Below are 25,044 nucleotides of genomic sequence, written 5' to 3'. Positions count from 1 at the left end.
TTTTGAAGTGTTATCTGTGTGTGTAGACATATTTGTCTCCTAATGTTGACTTGAAGCTCTCTGAAGCAGGTTTCTACATTCATTTAGTGGCGTTCTCTCCCTCTTCTTATCTTCCTTCACACAGTCCATTAATATCATAAAGCACTGGGCCTCTCTTTAATACCCACGCACCCATCTGGAGGGTTGTGGCTTTCTCATGACCTCCACACACTCCTTTACAGCCTCCTGCTGTGTGCAAATACAGTCTGAACATAACTGCTAGAACCTCCCATGAACGCTTCATACTTGTGAGCGTAGCACTTTGAAGTGTGATTGTGTCTTTGAGAGAGATAGCAGCACAGTTGGACTCTTTTAATGTTGGACAGTGAGAGAACAGACACTTAGTGTTTCAAAACGTCCCTTTCCCTCCTGTTAATATAAAAGGCAATTCTCATTATGCAACGCTCCTGCATGCTTTGACTGGGCAAGGTCACGTAAGGTCACTGAACTTGAAGTCTGAGCTTATTAAGACACTTCCCGTTTTACAATCCACACTGAAAGGAAGTACACATGTAGGGAATGAACAGAAATGTTTTTGCCAAGTCATACGGAAAGGAACAGTTGAAATAAACAGACCATTTTGGAAGCTAGAGGAAAGATCTGCCCTTTGTGTCCGAGTGGGTTAAATCAGTCATGCAGGGTGAAAGTTTTAATGCTGCATGAATTAACCTTTAATTCTTAAATATTTAATCCAAAAACGAATTAGTCACCCTCATGCCATTTCAAATGCGTTTGACTTCCTTATTTTCTTTGGTGGAAAACAAAAGTGGTTTTGCAGAGTATGGCTGAATGGCATAGAGTTTTTTTTTTATTATTATTTCGTAAATTCATTATTTATTCATTAAAAATAGTGCAGAAACATACAGAAAAATAGATATAAAACAGGAAATTATATCATAGAGAGGACTGTGTGTGAAGTTTAATGTCACTTAAAATATTAGGTAACTTGACCTTCATTCATTTTTGAGTAAATTATTCCTGTAAATCCACCTTTAAATACATGTCTGTCAGGTTTTCATTTTAAATAGTCAGCATCTTCATTTCAATTCTGGAATTGGCCCAATATAACAATAAATTCCTCCAGTTTAAATATTCACTAGATATGGTGTCCAGATACTTTTCTGTGAGTGTAAGATTATATTCAAGGCTCTTTTGAAACCTACACACACACAATTAATCTGATATGAGGTCATGCGCTTTCAGTATTTCACAACAAAGTGTGTGTGTGTGTGTGTGTGTGAGAGAGAGAGACAATGTGTCTGAGTGTGTATTAGGAAGCGATATGGCTTACAGATGTTCATGATGAACGTGGCTTAGAGATTTGCCAATAACATGTACATAAATGCCACACCAGCAAGATGCATTTCAACAAATAACAAGCCATTGTAGATATCTGTATAAAAACGTGCACCCTATATACACTGCCAAACTGATGTAAAAGAAAAAAAACATTGCTTCCCATCTCTACGGAAGATTAGCGGCAGTCCTGTAAGCAGATAAGGAGATTTATGTGTGTGTCTGTGTGTGTGTGTGTGTGTGTGTGCAACGTGGCTTCAGATTAGCCAGGATTTAACAGCCCAAAGATGAGACACACAAGCATTATCACAACACCCTACTGACATTACAGATTAAAAACAGTAGACAGACACAGACAGACAGTTTTGAAAATCAGAAAGATACACAGACAAAAAGACAGACAGGCAGGTGGGCAGACAGACAGATATATAGATAGACAGACAGACATAGAAAAACAGACATATACACAGACAAGACAGACAGACAGACAGGTCAGCAGACATTAGGCCAGACAGACAGACAGACAGACAGACAGACCAAAGCATTCTCATCCTAGGGCGTCATATACTGACGCTTTTGACATTTCGTCTACATCGAACGCACATGGCACCCTTTAGCGTCAATATGACACGCACAGAGCTTTGTTCGGTTATGGGTAGGTTTAGGTCTGGGGTAGGGTTAGGGTTAGACCGCTAGGAGGCGCCTTCCGGCCCATATCGATCTGCATCTCATATTGACGCTAAAGGGTGCCATGTGCGTTCGATGTAGACGAAATGTCAAAAGCGTCAGTATATGACGCCTTGGGATGAGAACGGGCTGGACAGACAGACAGTTTTGAAAATCAGAAAGATACACAGACAAAAAGACAGACAGACAGATCTATAGATAGATAGACATATAGAAAAACAATCATATACTTTCTATCATATAGAAAGATACACAGACAAGACAGACAGACAGACAGGTCAGCAGGCATTAGGGCAGACAGACAGCAGTGTGTTTCCCAAAAGCATTGTTAGCCATATGGTTGCAAGTTCCGTCACTATAAGCATCGTTCAATGAGTCTGTGTTTCCAGAAAACATATCTAACGAACATTCGCAAACAGCATCGCAAAGTTGTGTGTTTGGAACGACAGCTCTCGACCTGTGGTTAGAAGCATAGTTTCTTGTTTGCATGACATGTGGAAATCCTTATCTTGAGCCAAATAAGCAAGCTGACATTCAGTACAATCTGTATCTTTTATTTAGAATACATACAAATGTCATTTACGACAGTGGTTCCCAAACCTGTCCTGGAGGACCACCAACATTGCACGTTTTCTTTGTCTCCCTAATCAAACATACCTGGTTCAACTCATCAGCTCATTATCACATGGGTTAATGAGCTGATGAGTTGAATCAGGTGTGTTTGAGTAGGGAGACAAAGAAAACGTGCAGTGTTGGTGGTCCTCCAGGACAGGTTTGGGAACCACTGATTTACGAGATTTAAAGCGTCATTTTTGAAGAGTGCGCATGTGCATACGTGCTCTAATACGTAAGAACAAACCTATGATTAAATCTGGAAATAAAGCAAAATAAAAAAAATCAGAAATAGTCCTCAGATGCCATGTCTGTAATTTATAGCAAAACATTTAGCATTGTTTCGAACTCAAACAGATTAATTAAAATAAATTATTACTCCACCACGTGCGTGACATCATTAACCAACATGGTTCAACGACCAATTTGAGACAATATGGTTTAAGTGCATATATGTGTGTCTCAATCAGCTCCCTAAGTCGTGAATTTCCGGTAGGGGAACATAGTGAGCATTGATGCTCCCTGGTTTTCACAGTGCACTGTGGGACTTTTTAGGGAGCGAATGTTTCAGTGCCCTGAAAGGATTTTGTGATTGAGATGGCCGACTCCCTGATCAGTGCTCAGACTAATGAACTAGGAAGCTGATTAAGACTTAGTCAGTTCTCCTCAAGTTCACACAGGTGTCTTAGCAGAGCAACTATGGGTGTAGAGAATCACATTAACTGTCATTATGATCCAAAATGTCTTCATTTTTTATGTACAGTGTATATAAAAATCTGTACAATGCAATTTACTACATTTCTTTAACATAAATGACACTATATAATATTTTGTTACACAACGCAAAGACATTCTTACATGATTTAAGTGTGGCTGAAGTAAGAAGAAAGTGTGCAGCAGGTCACTATATGTACAGAAGACTTAAATTATGGAACAATCTTGACGTAACAAGCCTAAAGTAAATGGGTCATCATAGCTAACTGGAGATGCAGAAGTGGGGCACACCTCTAAATTAAGCCTTTTATCCAATTTAATGTGTATTTATGTAGGACAAATTTTGCTAGCAACCACGGTGAATATAAAACAAATGCTCACACGTCTAAGCAAACTTCAATAAGTACACACTTTCACACATGCAAACAGAACTGGACATAATGTTTTACCATAAAGTTTTGGCAACTGTACTTATATAGTTCATTCCCTTCCTTATAGACTTCCTTATAGTCATTCACATGAAATCTGAAACAAGTCTTGTGTTCTGAAGTGGATGGAATGAGTCCTGACTCCTCAGTCTCAAGACAGAGGTACTGGCCATGTCTAGGATGAGTGCCTCGCTGGCCTTATAGCATCCCAGTGGGCAGAGCAGGAGCCCGGGCTGGAATGTGAGGAATGCCCGTGTTTTGAGGTTGTCTCTGAAATGAAATGTCCCAGGCTGTGTTCCCTCGCAGACCCACACAGAGAGCAGGACAATGCAGTCAGACTCGCTGTACTGGCTGCTGACCACAGGAGGCCCACCAAACCCACAAACCCCTTCATTACATCAGCGCTGAGCTTTTACTTGGTCTCAAGGGTTTCACAGTTTTGCTTTACACACCCTGCATATATACCACAAGAAGCTGATATCAGAAGAACTGTTGTACAGTAGATCAAGAATATGATATAACTGTTCAGGGGCGAACAGAGCAACACTTTTGGCTCGGACATGAGATTAATTCAAATTCAAAGCAGAAGAGGAAGAGATGGCCCTTTAAATGTTGATGTCACAAAATGTCAACAGATAAATGTCAAAGCAGTAAAATCATCTTGTAAATTCATGTAAAGAAACCTGTGGCATTTGCTGAGCTGATTAAATTCCTACATTAAACACTAGTCAAATTGGCCCTGGTCAGACTGAAGCGATGACATGGTCTGTTACATAGATGACACAGAGGCACCAGCGTCAAGATGTGCCCCTCGATCACATGACCAGCTCCAGATACATTATACTGTACACAAACACATGCATATCACACACTTCTACACTTAACATGGTGATCTACACTTCTAATCTTAACATTCTGCAGACACTCTAAACCTTTAACACTGAGTATTATTCGTTTGCAGAACAACCTGAACAACTTCTGATTCAAACTCCATTCAAACTTTATATTTATTTGTGCAATTATTGTGCATTTTTTGTAAATTCTTGCAAAAATCATTAGCAGTGACTGACTGCTACTTACCCTCTTAATTCCTATGGAAACAGTAAGTGTGTGCTTCACACATGGATACTCCATTTTGGCCTAGTTTTTGTTGAATAAACTATGACACGATTTAATATGTCTTATGTTGTTGTTCATCTGAGGTTGTATTTACCTAATTTTAAGATCTGCCAAATTTTAAGATCATAATTTTAAGATCATGATTTCCTTCAGAAATCATGATCCTTCAGAAATCATTATATGCTGATTTGGTGCTTAAGAAACATTTCTTAAAATTCATGTTTAAAACATTGTGCTGCTTAATATTTTTTATATACATTTTAGGGTATTTTACTGTAAATTTTGATCAATGTATCTTTGCTGAATAGAAGTATTAATTTCTTAAAAAAAAAAAAAAAATTATATATTATATATATTAAAGTCAAATACCCTAAAATGTATATAAAAAATATTAAGCAGCACAATGTTTTAAACATGAATTTTAAGAAATGTTTTTTTTAAGCACCAAATCAGCATATAATGATTTCTGAAGGATCATGTGACTGAAGACTGGAGTAATGATGCTGAATAAATTACATTTTAAAATATATTAAAAAAGAAAACAGATATTTCAAAAAGTAATAGTATTTCACAATTTGAATGTTTTTACAGTATGTATATATATATATATATATATATATATATATATATATATATATATATATATATATATATAGTCATGTGAAAAATAAAGAACACCCTTTTGAATTTTATGGTTACATCTGGTCTTTGGCAGATCTTAAAATTAGGTAAATACAACCTCAGATGAACAACAACATAAGACATATTAAACCGTCATAGTTTATTCAACAAAAACTAGGCCAAAATGGAGTATCCATGTGTGAAGAACACACTTACTGTTTCCATAGGAATTAAGAGAGTAAGTAGCATTCAGTCACTGTTAATCAAATATCTTTGATTAACTGATCATCAGCAAGTGTAACCACTTCTATAAAAACAGACGTTTTGGCAGTTCACAGTTGTAGAGCATCCAGGTGTGTGTTAACACAACGCCAAGGAGGAAAAACATTAGCAATGATCTTAGAGAAGCAATTGTTGCTGTCTATCAATCTAGGAAGGGTTACAAGGCCATTTCCAAACATCATTGTACAGCGAGGACAATACTTCACAAGTAGAAAAAAAAAACATTCAAGACAGTTGCCAATCTTCCCAGGAGCTACATCTCAGACTCTATAGGCCTTAGTTAGCATTAAATGTCATGACAGTAAAATTAGAAAGAGTAAAAATATATATGTGTCAAGCAGGGCGGGGCAGAGAGCTTTGGGAACAGAGCGAGGCCGGTAGCGTAATTGCTAATGAGTGTCATCTGTGCGTCACACCAGTCTCGAGTGTCTCACGGAGGAGCTCCGGATGGATAAAAGGAGGAGTGATGAAAGTGAAGGATGAGAGAGGACCAGGCCTGGACGTTGTGTTTTGTTTATGTTATTATGTTTATATGCAGCAGTCGTCTGTACGGGGCGCCCGCTTGACTTTCGTTTTGCTGTTTGTTTACTTTATATGATTAAAGTGTGTTTGAACGTTCGCGGGTTCCCGCCTCCTCCTTCCCTGAACAAATAACTTTGCTCCAGTATTTACATATATATACAGTAGTCAACATTTGAAGTGGATCAAAAAGGCTCATTTTTGGGCTGAGAAATTACCCCCAAAAGATAGTTTCAAGTTATTGTTTCATTATTGTTACATGAGAAAAAACATCTTAAGTGGCATTTAGGTATACTGTATTATGCAACTCATTAAAGCATTTACACAACAATTAGAATTGCATAAATAATGCTGTGAGATTAATGGTTTTTAAATGAATATTCATGTTTTTTTGTTTTTGTTTTTTTTGTTCAATTTAATATTGAAATATGAAATGATTAAAAAATGAATACTCCAAATATGAAACTAAAACCGGCAGTAGGTGAAGTCAAGTGAGCGATTCAAACGATTTGTTCAAATGGCTGATTCATTCAGGAACGAAGCAAGGGATGAAATCAAATACTTCCCTAATATATATTATGCAAAAAACAGTCAGTGTTGCCAGACTGGGCGGATTTATTAATTAATAATTAATTAATAATTAATATAATTTTTTTTTTTTTTACTAATAACGTATTAGGTTAGTCTTTAATAGTATCTAACTAACACTGTATCAGGTTTGAGACAGTATTATATGATGGATGTTTTCAGCTGCGGTCTCTCTCGTCATGACTGTATGGTTAGTGATGTGTGTGTAAGGGGTGAGTCAAAGCGTCCACTCATTTCCCATCTGACACACATCATATCTATATTCTGCATCACTGATATTGCACACATCTGCTGCACTGATCACTTTCTAAATACATCCATACATGCAGACAGACGGACATGTATGGAGCAGGATCAGTGAGCGGCGCTGACGTCAGGCTCACACATTCCTCGCATGACTGTCACGACCGTCATGTGTGGTCAGAATGATGTACATCCAATTTAGTGGACAGGACCTCATTGCCTAGACAAATATATCGTATATACATACACGCTGTACAGGTACAAAAACAAAATTCCAGATCTCTGACATAAGAGTGAAAAAAACCCCCAGACATTCACTTTAATCCAGGACATTTAATTATGGAAAGTTGTGATGTGCTGTTCTCAGATATTGGGGCAAAATGATTGACAGCTTGGTATGAAGTCATAATAAACTCTTTCAAAAGGTTAAGGAGCTGTGGTTCGGTTTATCTGTAGCAACATGATTTTGTAGACAAGGTGTGAACAGATGGTCACATATTCTCCTTCATAAAACTAAACTTATATAGCCTGCAATAAACTAAATATAGAAATTCTACAGTAAATATGTGCATTTTACGCTTTTACACTAAATATATGAATTTTACACTAAATATACACATTTTACACTTTCATAAATATATGCATTTGACAAATCTATGAATTTTAGACTAAGGGCCAGGTTTACTAAACAGGGCAAATAAGCGTGAGGGCGCAATTTCATAAAAGCGCAGATGGGAGTTCTGCTCGTGATCTACTGACAATATGCAAATTAAAGAACACAGATGCGGCCGGATCATTTCCATAATGACCAACACAATCTACCAAGAGCAGCGCAATTTAGCGTCTGGGTTAAAACATGCTTTTCAGGCGTTAAATAATGGCGCAAATAGCAGTAAATTGCCCAGCGCAAACCTTAGTAAATCACCTTGCATGATTCATTTAAATACTCTCCTCCCATAAGTATTGTGCTTGAAAGGGAAACTCCTTCAAATGCATAAGCAATAAGATCAGCTGCAAAAATAACCTTTTTCAGTGTTCATTTTTCCTGACAGTAAAGCCAAAAGAGTGTTTGCGCTGGCATAAGCTGTTAGTAAATCTGGCCATATATATACACATTTGACACTTTTATACATATATGCATTTTACAAATATATGAATTGAACACTTTCACACTAATGCATTTTACACTTAGAAGGTTAATACACCCAAAAAGGAAAATTCTGTCATAATTTACTCACACTTATGTTGTTCCAAACCTGTATGAGTTTCTTTTGTCTGTATTTTGAAGAACGTTAGAAACCAGACAGTTGGTGGTAGCCATTGAAAAAAAAATCTATGGAAGTCAATGGGTACCGTCAACTGTCTGGTTATCAACGTTCTTCAAAATATCTTCTTTTGTGTTCAACAGACAAAAGAAACTCATACAGGTTTGGAACAACTTGAGGGTGAATAAATGATGACAGAATTTTCAATTATGAATATATGAAATTTACACTTAATGCTCAGTCTTTACCAAGGACCAAAGTTTTTAGAGGCCTATGAAGAAAATGATGGGAAAAATACTTTCGTAATAGAATCAAAGCTGATGAAAAAGTGGGCGGTGACTGTTGTGCTCCACAGACAATGAGTTCAATCAAATTCATGTAATGAGTGTATCCTGCCTGATGTTTACAATGTGCTTTCAATCAACAAGCTCAGAGGAATGTGATGTTTCACATCGTAGTAATGTAATGTAACTGAAAGCCATGATGTTGCCAGCATCAGCCCTTTGATTATGTTTGGATGTGTGACGGCCGCCACATCAGCAGGAGAAACCGCATCACTGTCAGAGGGCTTCTCGTAACCCGTGTAAAGAGAATGGGGGGGGGGGCAACACTAGCTAACTCACTGAGTGATCACTCCGTCTGGGAACAGGAATGCTGCACAATAGGCCTCCGACTGAGGCCGTGACACACAGACGATTGAAACAGTGTGAGAGAGCAGAAAATATGAGCACTGTGATGGAGGGAGAAATAAAGGACCTGAGGGAGGAGTAACAAAATGAAGAAAGGGAATGAGACGGTGGACAGACTGAGAGAATGAGGAGATGGCACAGATCCTAGAAGAGAAGACTCTCTGCCAGCTGGAGACTGGGAATGTTTCCATCACTCTCTACAGTAACAGTTTTAACAGAGAAGATCTCATATTTGAAGACCAGGCCAAATACATGAAAGAACAGCTTTAGCTCTGAAAATCTTCCAGGCCCGGACCGAAATAAAAATCCTGGAGTCACCCAGGATGAATGTTCACGATAAACACAGTAAGAACATCATATAACACTGATTAGATGTCGAGACCAAGAAACATAAATTACAAGAAAGTTGCAGGCCAGAACCAGTGTCATCTGAATAAACACGCATTAACACTCATTCAGTGCACTGTTCTGTTTCGTTTATCTGGAGGTTTGACCCTCAAACTGGGGGTTTGATCAACATTTGCTTGAGAGCATCAGACAGCAGAACGAGCCCAACGGCAAACCGCATCAAGTCAGCGTGAGAAAGTCGCTGTTGCTCCTCTAATCCAGGACGTCCTGCTTGTCTAATACACCCACAGCTGCTACAGGATGCCCTCAGTGTATCATATATGTTTGTGGAACAGCTAAAGTCAGCAACAGTGAATTAGAGTGAGGAGAAGCAAATCCTGGTTACAATATTACACGTTCATTTCTATAGAGAAAATTAAGAGAAATTTCTGAAATGGTTTAAAGCAATTTAATAAAAGTTCAAATATGACTTGCTAAAATAAGAACTCAATTTAGAACTGAAGGCTGCTTGTGCTAAATTTAAATTAGGGCTGTCAAAAGATTAATCGCATCCAAAATAAAAGTTTGTGTTTACATAATATATGTGTGTGTACTGTGTATAATTATTTTGTATATATAAATACACACACATGCATGTATATATTTAAGAAATATTTGCATACATATACTGTATATATATTTATATAGTTTATATTATATATATATTTTTTATATATAAATAACACAGTTTTCTTAAATATATACATGCATGTGTGTGTATTTATATATACAAATTTAATTATACACAGTACACACACATATATTATTAAAAACAAACTTTTATTTTGGATGCGATTAATCGCGATTAATCTTTTGACAGCCCTAATTTAAATTAATAAAACAATGTATGTGTAATTGAATAATGTATTAATATTTAAACTTTTTAAATATATAAATATATGTAGCAAATTATGTTAAAGTGATGAAAATCAAGTTTTTAATGTTGTTTATATGTCTATGTGGTGTTTTTCATTTGCTTTAAGACAAACCATTTGAAAATTCATCAGTCAACACTATTGCTGAGTATTTTTTCCCCTTAAAACTGCAGATTACTAAAGATAGTCTCAAAAAAGCGGTTTCCTACTGTTACAAACATGACCAATCCAGTAAACGTGCAGGACGGGGCTTTCTATGATGTTCAAAGCGTTTCTAAGAATGCAGATTGTTAGAAGGCATCTGTCCAAGATGTCTGACTCTGAGTTAGTGAATGGGAACATGGTTTGTGTAACATTAGCAACACATTATTAGCTGTTTGATAATGTAGTCAAGTAAAAGGCTAATCATATTAATTACTGTTGTGTGTCCTACGTTGTAGAGAGCGATACATAAAACGCATTACCATTCTCATACATCCACTTGTAGACGAGCCTGTATGAGTGAGTGGATTTGCATAATCTGTATTCGCTCTTCACTCTTCTGAATCAGTTTCTGGTTCAAACATACAGTATATGGTTGAATTAATCCAATATTTCCACTTGTCATTGTGACCGAGTGGATCATTGAGTCCGACTAATTTGCATATTCATGGTTCCACAGTCAATAAAAGTCATAGATTTTTTTCCACAGACAATTTAAAAAAAGAAGTTAAAAATAGACTGCAAGCAATTCAACAACAAGATGAAAAGAGATTGTGTATTACATGTAAACTGTATCAGTGCCAGACTTTATTTAGCAGACTTTATTTCAGGTACAATTATTCAGCAACTTTGGGCTAATAGGTTGCTTTTCCAGTAGTCTATACGAAAACCACAACAGATGACGTGGTAGTATCCAATAGTATTAATTTATAGAAATATCAATATATACTTTATCAATTGTCATCAAACCAGCTATGCTGAATTTATGTTAAAACATCAACTCTAAAATGTCAGGCAATACTTGAAATGGTTTCAGTTCTGCTGTATTGTGGTGAAACAAAGCGATTGACATGCATCTCACTTATGGATGTTACATCATTTATTTTACACTTGATTATTTAATTTTTTTTTTTTTAAATCAGCAAAATCATGCAGAAATACACGTTTAGATGCACTCTTTAAGCTTATTTTATTTAAGTGACTGGTAAAATGGATTTTTTTTATTATTATTATTATTTTGCTCTATTTGAAGTATACAATAACTTAAAGGAATAGTTCACTTCAAATTCTTTCATCATTTACTCACCCCCAAGTTGTTTAAAACCTACATGAATTTCTTTCACAAAAGAAGATATTTTGAAGAATGTCGGTAACCAAACAGTTGATGAACCCCATTGACTTCCATAGTATTTTTTTGTCCATATATCTTCTATGGTGTATATATATATATATATATATATATATCTATCTTCGGCAAAATATCTTCTTTTGTGTTTAACGGAAGAAAAAATTCATACAGGTTTGGAACAACTTGATTGTGAGTAAATGATGACAGAATTTTCATTTTTTAGTGAACTATTCCTTTAAAGTCTGTTCAGTCTGTTCAGAGTAAATTAAAGTGGCCGAATCTATCAGAAATCTCACCTAATTTCCCCCACAGAACCGAACAGAATTTGTTTTCCCATACAGGTGGGCTCTGTCGACTGTATGTACGGGGCAAGAAGAAGCGTGATGGAGAGAATGTGTTTGTTTGTGATGTGAAGACTGAGGTGGGGTGAAGGGTGGATCTAAGACACTGCTCTGAGACGGTTAAGGAAAACCCCAGACCAACAGCAAGATAACACAGTCTTGAGCTTCATGATAAACCCTTATGAAACACCATGCTTTTCTTTCCTCTGTTTGTAAACTATATATCTCCCTCCTTCAGTGGGGCAACCAAGGGCAAACCAGTGAGGACTCTCACATGAGCGATATCCAACTGAACAAACTCACACACGCCATTCAGAGAGCTGCAAAGAAAGGTCAAGATCGTGACCATTTGGGCAAATATTTGATGTAAAAATAAGGAGGCTCAAAGAGAGCCAGTGTGAGAGAAAGAGCCTGACGGTTAAGAGGCTCTTTGTGTACCTGTGTGGAAGAACAGGAAGTGTGTGAACTTTCAGACAAACACTCCACACAGACACATCATTCGCATACCAAACTGGTCAATATTAAGATTTTGATATTTAGGACACATTCAGCCAAGCCAGTGTGGGGGAAAGTTACTTTTAAAAGTAATGCATTACAATATTGCGTTACTCCCAAAAAAGTAACTAATTGTGTTAGTTACTTTTTATGGAAAAGTAATGAGTTATGTTACTTTTGCATTAGTTTTCCTCACCTGGGCTGGGCTTGCTTGCTTTTTTTTAAACAAAAATAGTTCCAATTTTGGGAAACGTAAAGGCCCTTTCACACCAAAAGTGAAACAAATAAACCTCAGGCTGAAGGAAATGCAAATTCCCGACGGCACAACTCAAACTTTTCGAGCATGAAAGAAATTTCAACACTCAACACTACTAAAAACAACAAGAAAAGCAACACAGCATCACAAATGTGATGTTAATTGGATCATCGAAGGTCAGCGGCAAAGGTAAAGTGAGATTACATTCATAAAGTATATTTGAGTTATTTAACATTTTAATTATTTGCCGTACTACTCCAAGTTTACATTTCACAGTTTTTATAAATTTTTAAGGAAATCTGAATCTGTTTCTGTGCAAATGAGATGAGTAAATGGCTGCTCACATTTAGTCTAGAACTAACATCATGTTTCACACAACACCTCTACACAGGAGAGGAGTCAGTCAATAAATGGGAAAACAAAGTAACTTGTGTTACTTATTTGAAAAAGTTACTCAGATATTTAGTTTAAAAGTAATGTGTCACTTTACTAGTTATTTAAAAAAAAAAAAAAAAGTAATCGGATTACATAACTCACGTTACTTGTAATGTGTTACACTGCAGCCCACAATGTTTTGAGAGTGAGACAGACACATTTAAATGATGTAGTATTCACTCCATCATTTAAATATGTTCTCTGCTAAATAGTGTTTCTGTGTATATTGAATCCAGCAGTTATTTCAGAAGCACTTTCAAAGACATTTTTGATTCTTATTGGCATAAACAACATCCAAGGACGGCAACAGATTAAGCTGTTTGGTGCTATTGTTGATGGGGGGAAAAAAGGAGACCACATATTAATGTCTGGTCATTTTTAGTAACCCTCAGTCAACAGATGTGTCATGTAGAACAACCAATAAACAAACAGTGTCTACCAAACCAATGTTGTCATATATATTTTGCCTCTTATTTATGATATGTCCAACTGTGAATGATATAAATAGACGATACTTTAGGTCAGTTCTCTCCATAGTGTGTCCTTATCTCCTCTGACTGGATGTATTTACTCCACTGTCTATAAAAATGTATTTACTCACTATCTGAGTGTCACATAGCGGAGCATTGGAGCTCTGCCATGAAGGAGGCTTCCACTGAAAATACTCCAAATATATATTCTCAAAATTAGCAGAACAGCAAAATAACCTAACTGTTAAAGTGGAGAGAACAAAAGGCAACATAAAATAAAAATACTCAAAAACAGAACCTGCATATAAATATCTCATCAAGCAAAACCGTTGAGTTATGTGCATCAAGATGTATAGTCTGATAAAAAACAAAAACATAAAATGGATAAATTTGGATATAAAATTAATATCTTCTTAATATCTTATTGCACAATGCTAAAAAACATTTATTTTTGTTTAGCAATTTTACAACCAGCCTTATAAAAATAAGTACAGGAAATGTCTTATCGAAGTCCGCCACCATGTGGTAAGAGAGAGAACTGCCCATTTTAAACTGCCAAAGCCCAAAATGTTTGGGACTAATAAGAGAGTTCAGAAATCAAAGAGCAATTCCTGCAGCAAAGGAGGCATCAAAAAGAAAGCAAGACAAAAAAGACAAAAACTAAACAAAACACAAAGCAAAACAAGACAAAATAAAACTGTAAACAGAAAAAAAAAAAATAAACAAACAAAACAACAAACAAAAACATGCTGAATTGACTTCAAACAGGTTTTTTCAAACAAAACAAAATATATAAAAAAATATGGACATACCACAGCAATAAAATATGTCACAATGCAAGAGTCTTAATGCTCCTAAAATAGACTGCATTACTGACAATTATATTTATTTTTTTTTATGATTTTGGGGTGAAATATGACCCAGACATTTGTACCTTTCTAATGTTTTGTGAGATTCTCCCTAAAGGTCCTACCTGGATTGGCCTGCCATCCTCTGATCCGATCATGTTCCTCCACTCCAGCAGAGAGCGCTGCAGGTTGTCGAGGCCGGTTTCCCAGACTCTAACGTAGCCTCCCATGTCGACAGTCACCACCCCGCCAGAGCCCAGAGGAGCCATCACCACATCTGTGTCTGAGATCTTTGAGATCCACACAGTGTAAGGAGACACCGAGCTGCTCCTGAACACATCAGCATGATAGACACTGATCACAACCACTGGAAGACTTGCCATTCCCTTACGCAGGCTTTCCTGAAGCTAAATGTAAGCTTTTTTAAAGACATTTTAAGACAACAAAAATAAAATTAAACATTAAGTCATCAGGATCACCATATTAGGGCTATAATACAGGAGGTCCTTGAGGTCCACTTTCCTGCAGAACTCCATCCTTGATCAAACTCAACTGCCTGTACCTTTCTAGTAATCCTGAAGATATTGATTAGCTTGTTCAGGTCTGTTTGATAAGGGTTGGAACAAAACTCTGCAGGACAGAGGACCTCGAGGGCCAGAGTTGAGAACCTTGAGTGAAAGTGAAAGTGAAAGTGACACGTGACGGCCAAGTATGGTAACCCATACTTGGAATTTGACCTCTGCATTTAACCCATCCAAGTTAATGCACACACATTAGGAGCAGAGTAGTGAGTAGTTAACACACACACACTGCAAACGTGGATGCACACCCAGAGCAGCGGGCAGCCTTTGTGTGGCGCCCGGGGAGCGATTAGGGGTTAGGTGCCTTGCTCAAGGGCACCTCAGTCATTTCCCACCAGTTCTGGAATCGAACCAGCAACCTTTGGGTTACCAGTCCAACTCCCTAACCACTAGGCCATGACTGCCCCATATTGAGGCCAATGATCTGCTGCAAAATTAGGTAAAAAAATATATATATATGCTTAATGCAATTTGCATTACATAATTCCCTATATTGCTATATAGACTGCTTCTGGTTTCACTGTGAGGAAATAATTTAGGCAAAAATATTCAACACTACTTAAAACATAATAATATAATAACATAAATGACGTTAATACCATTACATCATTTAACATTTATACTTGGGAAAGGTTTTGATTTAAAGAAATTCAAAATTCCTACTTAACAATATGCATTGCATATGCAAACTGTGTCACTTTAATGTGCCCAGTGTCTAATCAGCTGAACAGAAGAGGGAGCTACAGTTTCATGAAAGGAGTCTTACTCTGTACCTTGGGACTGGAATGTATTTGAGCTTCTTAGAGTTCAGGTCTGTCACTTCCAGGTAAGCAGCCGCCATGGGTGGTGTGACATCTGTTGGTGAATCCATACCATCAGTATCATGAGTAAAAAGCCAATATTGCATATCTATTTTTATATGATATGTGCATTTGAAGGTGTCAATGCTTTACCTTTAGGGTAGACCTCGGTCAGTGGGACTTGTGTAGGAGGCAGCGCTCGTACCACTTGATTGGCATCTAACAGACAGACACAGTTCACCCTCTTTGGGGGCCCTGTTCGCTTATTTGACCCAAAAAACATATCAGGCCCTCGACCCTCTGTTATGGGCGAAGATCTCTTAAAGCTGTACACCTCGTTTGGGGACTGTGGAAACACAATACAAAACAGGTTATATAGGTTATATCCATGATAATGAAAAGTAAAAATAATAACATTAACCTGTTGACTCTAAAAAAATTATTTTGTGTAACCATCAATTAAAGAAATTAATCATAAATATTGTTGAGATATATATATATATATATATATATATATATATATATATATATATATATATATATATATATATATATATATAGATCGATTAAATGATAAAAATATGAGGAAAATATTATAGATATTTTATTTTCATATTTTAAAAACGAAGGAAAAACAAAACACAAAATTTGTTTTAGGTATTTATCTGACAAAATTATTTGACAAAAAAGGCAAACTACAGTTAAAGGTTTTATTTTACTCTGAAACAAACAACCAAAAAAACCTTACTACAACATAGTCAGTCATTAATATTGTGTTTGTTCAAGTGTTTAATAATATTTAAATAAAGGGAGAAGACATCACTTTTGGCCACTGTATTATTATTATTATTATTATAAGAGAATCATGAATATTATATGAATATCACTGTCAGAAAATAACATATGCAAAAATATTAGGTGACTTATAAGATAATAATAATGTAAATGATGTTAATACCATTACATTTAAGACATCTGGCTCAATTTTAAGGCTCAATTAAAAATGTAAAATTCTACATTAATATGCATTGCCAAAAAAATTGCAAAATGATCAATCACAAACTAATTAATAAGGTTTTCTTTTAAGACAAATATTTTTTTTTCAAAACAGCTGCATCATCCAATTATGCCCTCCCATCCCCCCAAAAAATATAAAAATATGTTTTAACTCAGAAATTGAAAACCAGTCCATTCTAAAATAAGATATTCATGTTAATACATGAATATCTTCTTTTATAATGGACTGGTTTTCAATTTCTGAATGAACGAAAAAAAAAAAAAAAAAAATTGTACATTGATCTATAGAATCCAGCTGTGTATTTTACTACAGGGTATGTTATAATTGTCACCCACCATGAGATCTGGGAATCCCACAATAACATTAGCATAGGTGTTGGTGTCACAGAGGATGCGGTTGGGAGAGGCAATCTTCTGCCCCAGGGCAGTGCTGAGGTTCTCATTGGGCAGCTGCTCACTCGACACCTCCTGAGGGGCAGTGCTTTCCATCCCTGAAGCACAAAGACAGTCAGATCATCACTCTAAAATGACTTCCCACAGAGATGATAACGTGTCCTCGCCACTAAACCCATAAAAGGTTTCAGAGCATTTCTACCATGACTCTACATTTGTCACATCTTTATACCCCAGTTTAATTGGTCATTATTCAGACCTTCTAGAGACATTCTGTCACTCTTGATTTGATTAAGACCCCAATTCTGCTGATGGGAACGTTTGATGTCATCAAAAACATTTTTCAGAGCAAACGCTGAAGCGTGTCTGATACTTTAGATGTCCGATGCCCACTAAGTACAGGCATTACTCTATCTTTATGACAGAGACATTCATCTCAATAACTCACACTATGAGTTATTAAGCGTCTTTCTGCTCTTCACGCTCCAGAAAATGATACGTTGCTGAAGGAGGAATGACTAGGGGCAGTTCATCAGAAGATAGAGCTGTTTTCATGCCTTATAAACAAAGGGGCAACGATTAATTTCACCAGCAATTTTAGGCCTTCAAAAACAAACTGGCATTACTTTCTATCAAATGAGGCGTGCAGGACTCACTGGCGTCATCCATCAGACCCCGAAATGCAGTAGGATACGTGACTCTGCTTTCAAATTAGCCAAGCCAGGAATGCTAAATAATAGGGGTGTAACAGTATATAGTAGGGGTGTAACGATACCCTCATGTCACGATTCGATACATATCACGATACTGAACTCAAGATACGATTATTATTATGATACCCCAAGACATATGATAAAAGGTTGACAAAAAATGTACCGTTGAATTGATTAAAATGCTAAATTTGGTTTTGCATTGGGGGTGTAAATGAATAGGCTTGGAAACCCAATGCACGGGACAATGGTGACACCAGAATAAAAATATTCATGATTCTGAAGCTGAAAATACAGAATTATTTTAGACGAATATGCTTATTCACAAGATATATTTAAAATCATTTTCACACAAATATTCCCCCATTGCATTATTATACATTAATGCCATTTGAGTGAAATAAGGTCTGTGGTGAACATAACACGACTAAACTTGGACGTTTTGCTCTAAATTACACACACCCATATCGAAATCAAAAATTTTGAAGCTATGTTTATAAAAAAAACAAAAAAAAATAAAAAAAACATATGCATCTATTAAGTAAATAGATGCGAATGTTTGGGGTGTGAGTGTGTGCAGTTTACGTTTGTAGAACAAAACGTCCAAGTTTCGTCACGTTATGTTCACCACAAGACCTTGTTTTACTCAAATTGAAAAACCCCATTAGGACAATCTCAAGGAACCACTGGCGAATTAGTCCTCCAGGTTTTGCATCCCAGCAGATCTCTATGGTAGTTTAAAGGTGTTTACCAGCCGGAGAGAACTTTTCCAGAAAGTTTACTTTGGCAAGCCGTTTCAAACTCCTGAAACAAACTTTTGTTTCAGCCTGATTTTGTTCGAAATGACATCACACCAATTCGTTCTTTAATTTAGCTTGAAGTACATCGGGGCCTTAACAAATTAACATTAGCATTAACAAATAAAACTAATCAATAAAACTAAGTAAAAATGTGCCCACTTGGAGTAAAAATGTAGAGTGCAATGAGCATAAATGAGTAAATAGATCGTCTGTGTGAGAACGCATTTCCGACGCAAACCATTATATGACACCAAGTTTGTTCATGTGCTGAAGTCTCGAATCTGACTTGTCAGATTCCCTGAGGCTTCATGTCAATCAAAGCATATGTGAAATGGACGCATTTGCCAAAGCGAGACAGATGGTGACTGACAAGTGTTAAGGGCTCTCAGTGGCCCTGATTGGACGCAACTGGAGTCACTTCTGATTGGGTGTTGTGGCTAACAAGCAATACGAGTTGTTCACCTGAGCTGGTGCCAAAGCCAGTGCTAACAGCGTCTTCACTGATGGCGTGCAGCTGGCACACTCCCGTGTCCTCTGCGCCCATGTGCAGGGGCTTCGTCAACAGGAACTTCCTGCACATGAGGGGAGCACATTTAGTTGAACGTTTAGTTGTAGAAAATGCACTTACATAACCTCTAAAAGGAGACCACCCTTTTCAAAGTCTGAGCAACTAAAATATGAAGGAATCTTTGTGATTTCATTGAATGAACTTCATTGCCACCTGTCAGTCTTGCTCTCAACAAGAAGCCAGCGGTCTTCAGCCACCAGGAACACAGCCTTGAGATTGATGGGGAGGGAGATGGTGTGAACCTGTCCTTCCAGCACATCAACAACATCCAGCTGATTCCTGTCCAAGTAGAGCAGAGTGTAAATCAGTAGACCATGCCTGAACAGGACACCAGAGCTCGGTTTCAAAACCTAGAGAGCTGCTAGCAGTCTACAGCCTACGCTGTAAAAATGATCATAATTATAATGATACAATACTGTAAAAATGCAAAGGTATAAAACCCCCTTTTAATTGGTTAACGGTAAGTTTGTTTACTATATATGGTGAAAAACTAACAATACAAATTATTTAAAAAATCTAATGGGACATTTCATGTAATTTTAAAGTAAAATGCTGTTAAATTACATTGGCATTCCGTGTGTCACTTCACATTTGATGTTTTTTTTTAATGAAATAACATCTTTCTTATCAGTTATGTACATTAGGGTCTTATGAAGTTTAATATTTTAGTGTCCTATGTTACCATGATGGTGTTTTGCATTTGTGTGCATGACACTGTCAGACACTTTTATATATTAGCATGTACCTCAGCTTATAGAAACACAATGTGTTATGAGCTTTGATTATACATATGACTCTCTCTGTTCCACCTATGTTTTTGGTGGTTTTTAATGTATTATAAAGCTACAAAACAGATTTTATTACTTTAGTGGGTTGGTATATTAACATTATATCAGTTAATGTAAATTTAAGACCCATGGCATAGGCGACATTGGCGGTTGCCTAGGGCGCAAAATGACGGGGACGCCGCACGAGAGGCAGGCCCGGTTCTACAGGGGTGCTAAGAACCCTCAAACTAAAAAACAAAGAGCACCCCCTCAGTTGAAACTGTAATAATATCATATTAGCGAAACTGATTTGACATGTACTCCAGTGCGTATTTGTGTTTGCGCTCCGGAGAGTGTCAAAGGGTTTCTATTTACAATGTGTTTTTGCAGCGTTTAGCTATGAAACCAATCACAGACATGTTTGCTGATCTCTTGAATACCGTGACCAATAAGTGGTGTTTAAAATCAGAATCCACACACTGCTAAAAACAGAGTTCTGCACGCTCAAGAATCCTCTCATTATAACACAGGAAGTGTAGACATGGTGTAAATAAGAGATTCATTGTGCAGTGAAGAGTAGACAACTTAATTGATTATGAGACTTTGAGCACTCTACATAAGCAACGACTCACATGAAGCACATAGCAACATGCTAACGAGTGCCACAACACTGACATTTTTCATTAATTTTCATTAGATTCGTACTTTTTTTAAATTAGAATTCTCTATTTTTCACACTTCGTCGGACATCTTAGACATATTTATGTTGAAGCGCACTCTGGGATTGATTTCTCCACAACAGAAATATGCGGTGCTGTCTTACAATTTGGCCAAAAATGGTCCGAAGGGTGAATAATCATACTGCTCTAATAAAAGAGCTGTTTAGCTTTGTAAAATGCTGCCTACATAGACAGCTCACTAGGTTTCAGAATAAAGCGTAAGGGGCTTGTCACACATAAGATTGAGGGAGAATAGCCTACCCATTTTCTTTGTAGAAGAGAAGCCAGTTCTTGTGGGCAAACTCCTTGCACATTTTGTATCCTGGCTAATGACAACAAAACAAAAGTTGAAAATAATTGTAAGATCATTTTACACTACCTGACGGGACACTAGCTGCAACACTAATAAAAGGTATTAGGCCCCCTATGGAGAACCACTGCTATAGACATAGATTTCCACCTGACTCTCTTTGTTGCTCCACCAGTTTGAAGTCTTGCGTTGTGGTTCCTCCTGCTTGTCCTGAGACAGGACCAGTCTCCTCACAGCACCAGTAACCAGGTCCACATGCAAAACTGTGTTGCCCTACAAAAAGGAGACAAGAATGCTCACAAATTGTAGTTCATTTTCAAAAACGAGGTCATATCATTTCATTTTATTCCCTATGGTACACTGATAACGGTAGGTTAATGTCAAGGTTTTATGCACCAAAACAGCTATAATTTAGTTTTTCGCAACAATTTTCCAGCCTCTATTCGACCCTGGCCTTTTTACAGCTGTCCCTTTAAAAAATGTAAATGTCCTTTCAATAATATTCAACAATATTATTGATCTGCCTGCATTGACACCATTATATGAGAACTGAACTGAGCTGAACGATGACATCTTCTCCAGAGCGGCTGTATAGATAAATGAACTAAATTAATAACTTTTTTACAACAAAAATGAACCATCACTGAACTTACTTAAGCTGGACTATGACACTATTTTCCTGTACAGCCGAAACAATTTTTTTTGCATTATTTTCCTGTTATCACTGTATAGTAAAAAGCGCTATATAAATAAAGGTGACTTGACTTTTGACATACAACATAAACAAGGCCAGAAATGTACTTTATGTAAGTATTGTGCCAGCCTCCTGTTACAATGCTGCTTATCTTCAGTTTTCACCTTCAGTTTTCAAGGTTGGAGGCCATTAATTCCTCCTCACCACTGAATCTGCAGCATAATGGCTTCCTTACGCCCTGTCTTTCATATACCGGATGCTGTCTGTGATATTAATAGAAGCCTTGCATCACTTCTGGACAGATGGTGGGTCTGGCTGAGACGTGCCGTTGTGGTCACGGGCCGCACCGTTCCATTCAGCCTTCGCGTTTTCTCCACCAGGAGAGCAATGACCCCTGGATGGCCTCCTGTGATGTCTGGACATCTGTATTTTTAGATTTTTATACACAAGTAATCATGTTCTCCACACCCCTTTTTTCCACAGCGAACAGGTTTCCACCAGGCTCGACTCTAATACAAACCAGCTGCGCTCTGAATGTAAATTCCAATTTGATCTCTTTCTGTTTTTTCTTTTTTTTGGTACCTTAACATGTAAGTGAAGTAATGAGAATTATTGAATACGTCAAGATACACTACATGACCAAAACTGTGATCTCAGAAAACACTACAGCCATTTGTGCTTGTTAAACATTTAACTTTAAAACCATAGGCATTAATAGGGAGTCACAACAGTTTCCACTCTTCTGGAAAGTCTTTATACAAGACTGAATGGATGTTTAATCTGTTAATAATAGAGTGCTGCAGTGATGACGTATTTTTTTGTCAGCATCACCCTGGTTCCCCCAACAAAAAACCAACAGGATTCTTCCATTGACTTTTGGATTATTGCAGAAAATAAAGCTCTTTGCCCAACAAATGTTTATGATTCTTACATGTTTTGTTTATAAATGAACACAATTTTTATGAATTCTGAAGCCTAAATGCAATCGCTAGAAGTAAAAAGCTAAAGGTAGACTATAAATGAACTACACCACAATCACATGACTTTAACTTCACCACCACTATACTCTTTGAGTATAAACACAATGAGGCTTTAAAAGCAGACTAGTGAGTGGATGAGTTTACCTGTTTAGCCTGAAGAAGTTAAATGTCTCTGGTTGATATGAGAAAAAAAAGAGCTTGTGTAAATCATGGACCTTATTTTAGGCATTTAACACAAAACCCATTAAAAAAAAACCTTGACTTCAGGACAATGGAACTAGAAGTAAAAAATGTCAACTTGTTTCTGGGTTTTAGGACTCTGTGTGAGTGGTTAAAATAGCCAAACTTGAGAATTAAAAGGGGGTGTCCACATACTTTTGGACAAATTGGCTTGAACAGATACATAGAGTTTATCCATGTCAGGGTTCAGTCACTTCGCTCTGGTTTATTCTTAGTTTGGTGACACTCCTACTGTCTTGTTGTTGCGAGTGTGCGGTTCCAAGTTTGCTCTTTCGTTCGCGGGATACGCTGTATGTGCAGAGCATGGTGTTCGGCTCAAAGGAGCTTGGCTAAAGGTTCTTGAGCATCACGAAAGCACATTTGATTTTCTGTTTACAGTATTTGATGAGCTCAATATACAGTATGTTTGTGGATTACTTTTACAATGTCTTTATGACCTTTCTGATGCATCAAAGTTTTGGTTACATAAATCTCTCAGGTTCCATTAAAATTAACTAAAGTCTATTGGAAAGACATGAGGGACGGTAAATAATTTTTTTGGGGGGGGGGGGCTGAACTATCCCTTTTAGTTTGTTTTTGGAAAAGTTAACTATGATTAACATTATAAGTGGATTTATAGAAAGAAAATATCCTACAAAAACAGTAGTTTAAATTTTAACTAGGGATAAACAAAGCCTAAATATAGTGACAATAACATCCAGCAAAGTAATATGCAGGCTTCAGAGTACCTCAATAACTTATTTAAAATTCCGAGTGGTATTATTGCTCACACATCACATCTCATCATCTACGGTGAATCTATTAGCTCAACTCGGCCTCGGCCTTGTTTTGAACTGTGGCCATTTACTATTTCCATCAACTATTATTAGACATGGGTTTGGTGGAAAGGATGCATCTATTGATGATCTTCTATTTTCATGTGTAGAAGGGCGAGTTACAGGTCACACACACACACACACACACCTGTTCTTCATGGAGAACCACCTGGTCCTGCAGCGGGTTGCCCAGTGCCGCCACAGAGACAAAGGGCTGCCACACTCCGCTGATGGTTCGGGGGAAGATGTCGTAGAGCTCAACGCACTGGACGGAGTCTCCTCTCTCCTTCATAGCATACAGCGATACAGGGTTACATGTTGCCACGTAAATGGAATCTATGAGGTAAAAAAAGATTCACTTTCAAAATAAAAGTCACAAGACTTTATCATGCCATATTAATTAGGTCAAAGGTTTGGCTCCATGAGACTAACTTCGACATCATTGAGCTGTAGTCATGGCCTACCATTAGCAGTGGTGACGTCGCAGATGATGTTGACCTCGTTCATGGGGATTTGCCAGTGAGCCTGTTCCTCAGTGAAGCTCATAGATCTGGTCTCATGCCTTTCAGATGGATAACTCTGAACCCGCAGAAACACTGGGCCCTGAGGAAATCGAATTAGTTTCAAAGTGTAATTTGCTAATAACAACTTTGAAATATTGAAAATCAATGAAAGGTTTATGATACCTTAATGTCTATCCGATGGGACTCTGTTGGACACAGCAGCTTTCGTCGGGTATTACCATCCCGATTGATGGCCCAGTAACCCGCCATCTTACAGTCTGGCAATGGTAACCTAGGAACAGGGTATTTAGTTATTGTTATGAGTAAAAATTCAAAGTTATTAAATTGAAATCTTACATTATGACAACATGTAGGTCATATAAACACCTACAACTGTGTTCTTTTATTGGGTTAAGCCAGTGGTTCTCAATTCCAGTCCTCGTGACCCACTGCTCTGCACATTTTGTATGTCTCCCTTATTTAACACACCTGAACCAGATCATCAGCTCGTTAGGAGAGACTCCATGAACTGAAATGAGTGTCAGATAAGAGAGACATACAAAATGTGCAGAGCAGTGGGTCACGAGGACTGGAATTGAGAACCACTG

The 25,044-nt window shown here is 37.2% G+C and overlaps 1 protein-coding gene across 2 annotated transcripts in view; it reads right to left on the bottom strand.

Moving 5' to 3' along the window:
• Window positions 1-25,044, bottom strand: part of vwa8 (von Willebrand factor A domain containing 8) — a 118,000-nt gene that overhangs the window by 41,947 nt on the left and 51,009 nt on the right. For both annotated transcript variants that reach the window (XR_013822240.1, XM_079880696.1), the window contains exons 27-37: window positions 24,620-24,728; window positions 24,398-24,536; window positions 24,082-24,269; window positions 21,355-21,477; window positions 21,156-21,220; window positions 19,562-19,687; window positions 19,303-19,412; window positions 17,274-17,428; window positions 16,074-16,266; window positions 15,894-15,975; window positions 14,665-14,869 (exon numbers count right to left, since the gene is read on the bottom strand). Coding sequence is in view for 1 of the 2 variants with exons in the window: in XM_079880696.1 (XP_079736822.1) it covers window positions 14,665-14,869; window positions 15,894-15,975; window positions 16,074-16,266; window positions 17,274-17,428; window positions 19,303-19,412; window positions 19,562-19,687; window positions 21,156-21,220; window positions 21,355-21,477; window positions 24,082-24,269; window positions 24,398-24,536; window positions 24,620-24,728 (1,495 nt within the window). In the remaining variant the exon portion in view is untranslated. The remainder of the gene's footprint in view (window positions 1-14,664; window positions 14,870-15,893; window positions 15,976-16,073; window positions 16,267-17,273; window positions 17,429-19,302; window positions 19,413-19,561; window positions 19,688-21,155; window positions 21,221-21,354; window positions 21,478-24,081; window positions 24,270-24,397; window positions 24,537-24,619; window positions 24,729-25,044) is intronic.

The sequence above is a fragment of the Squalius cephalus genome (genome assembly GCF_949319135.1).
Source record: "Squalius cephalus genome assembly, chromosome: 9".
NCBI classification, from domain to species: domain Eukaryota; kingdom Metazoa; phylum Chordata; class Actinopteri; order Cypriniformes; family Leuciscidae; genus Squalius; species Squalius cephalus.
This window is presented reverse-complemented; position numbering and strand designations above follow the sequence as displayed.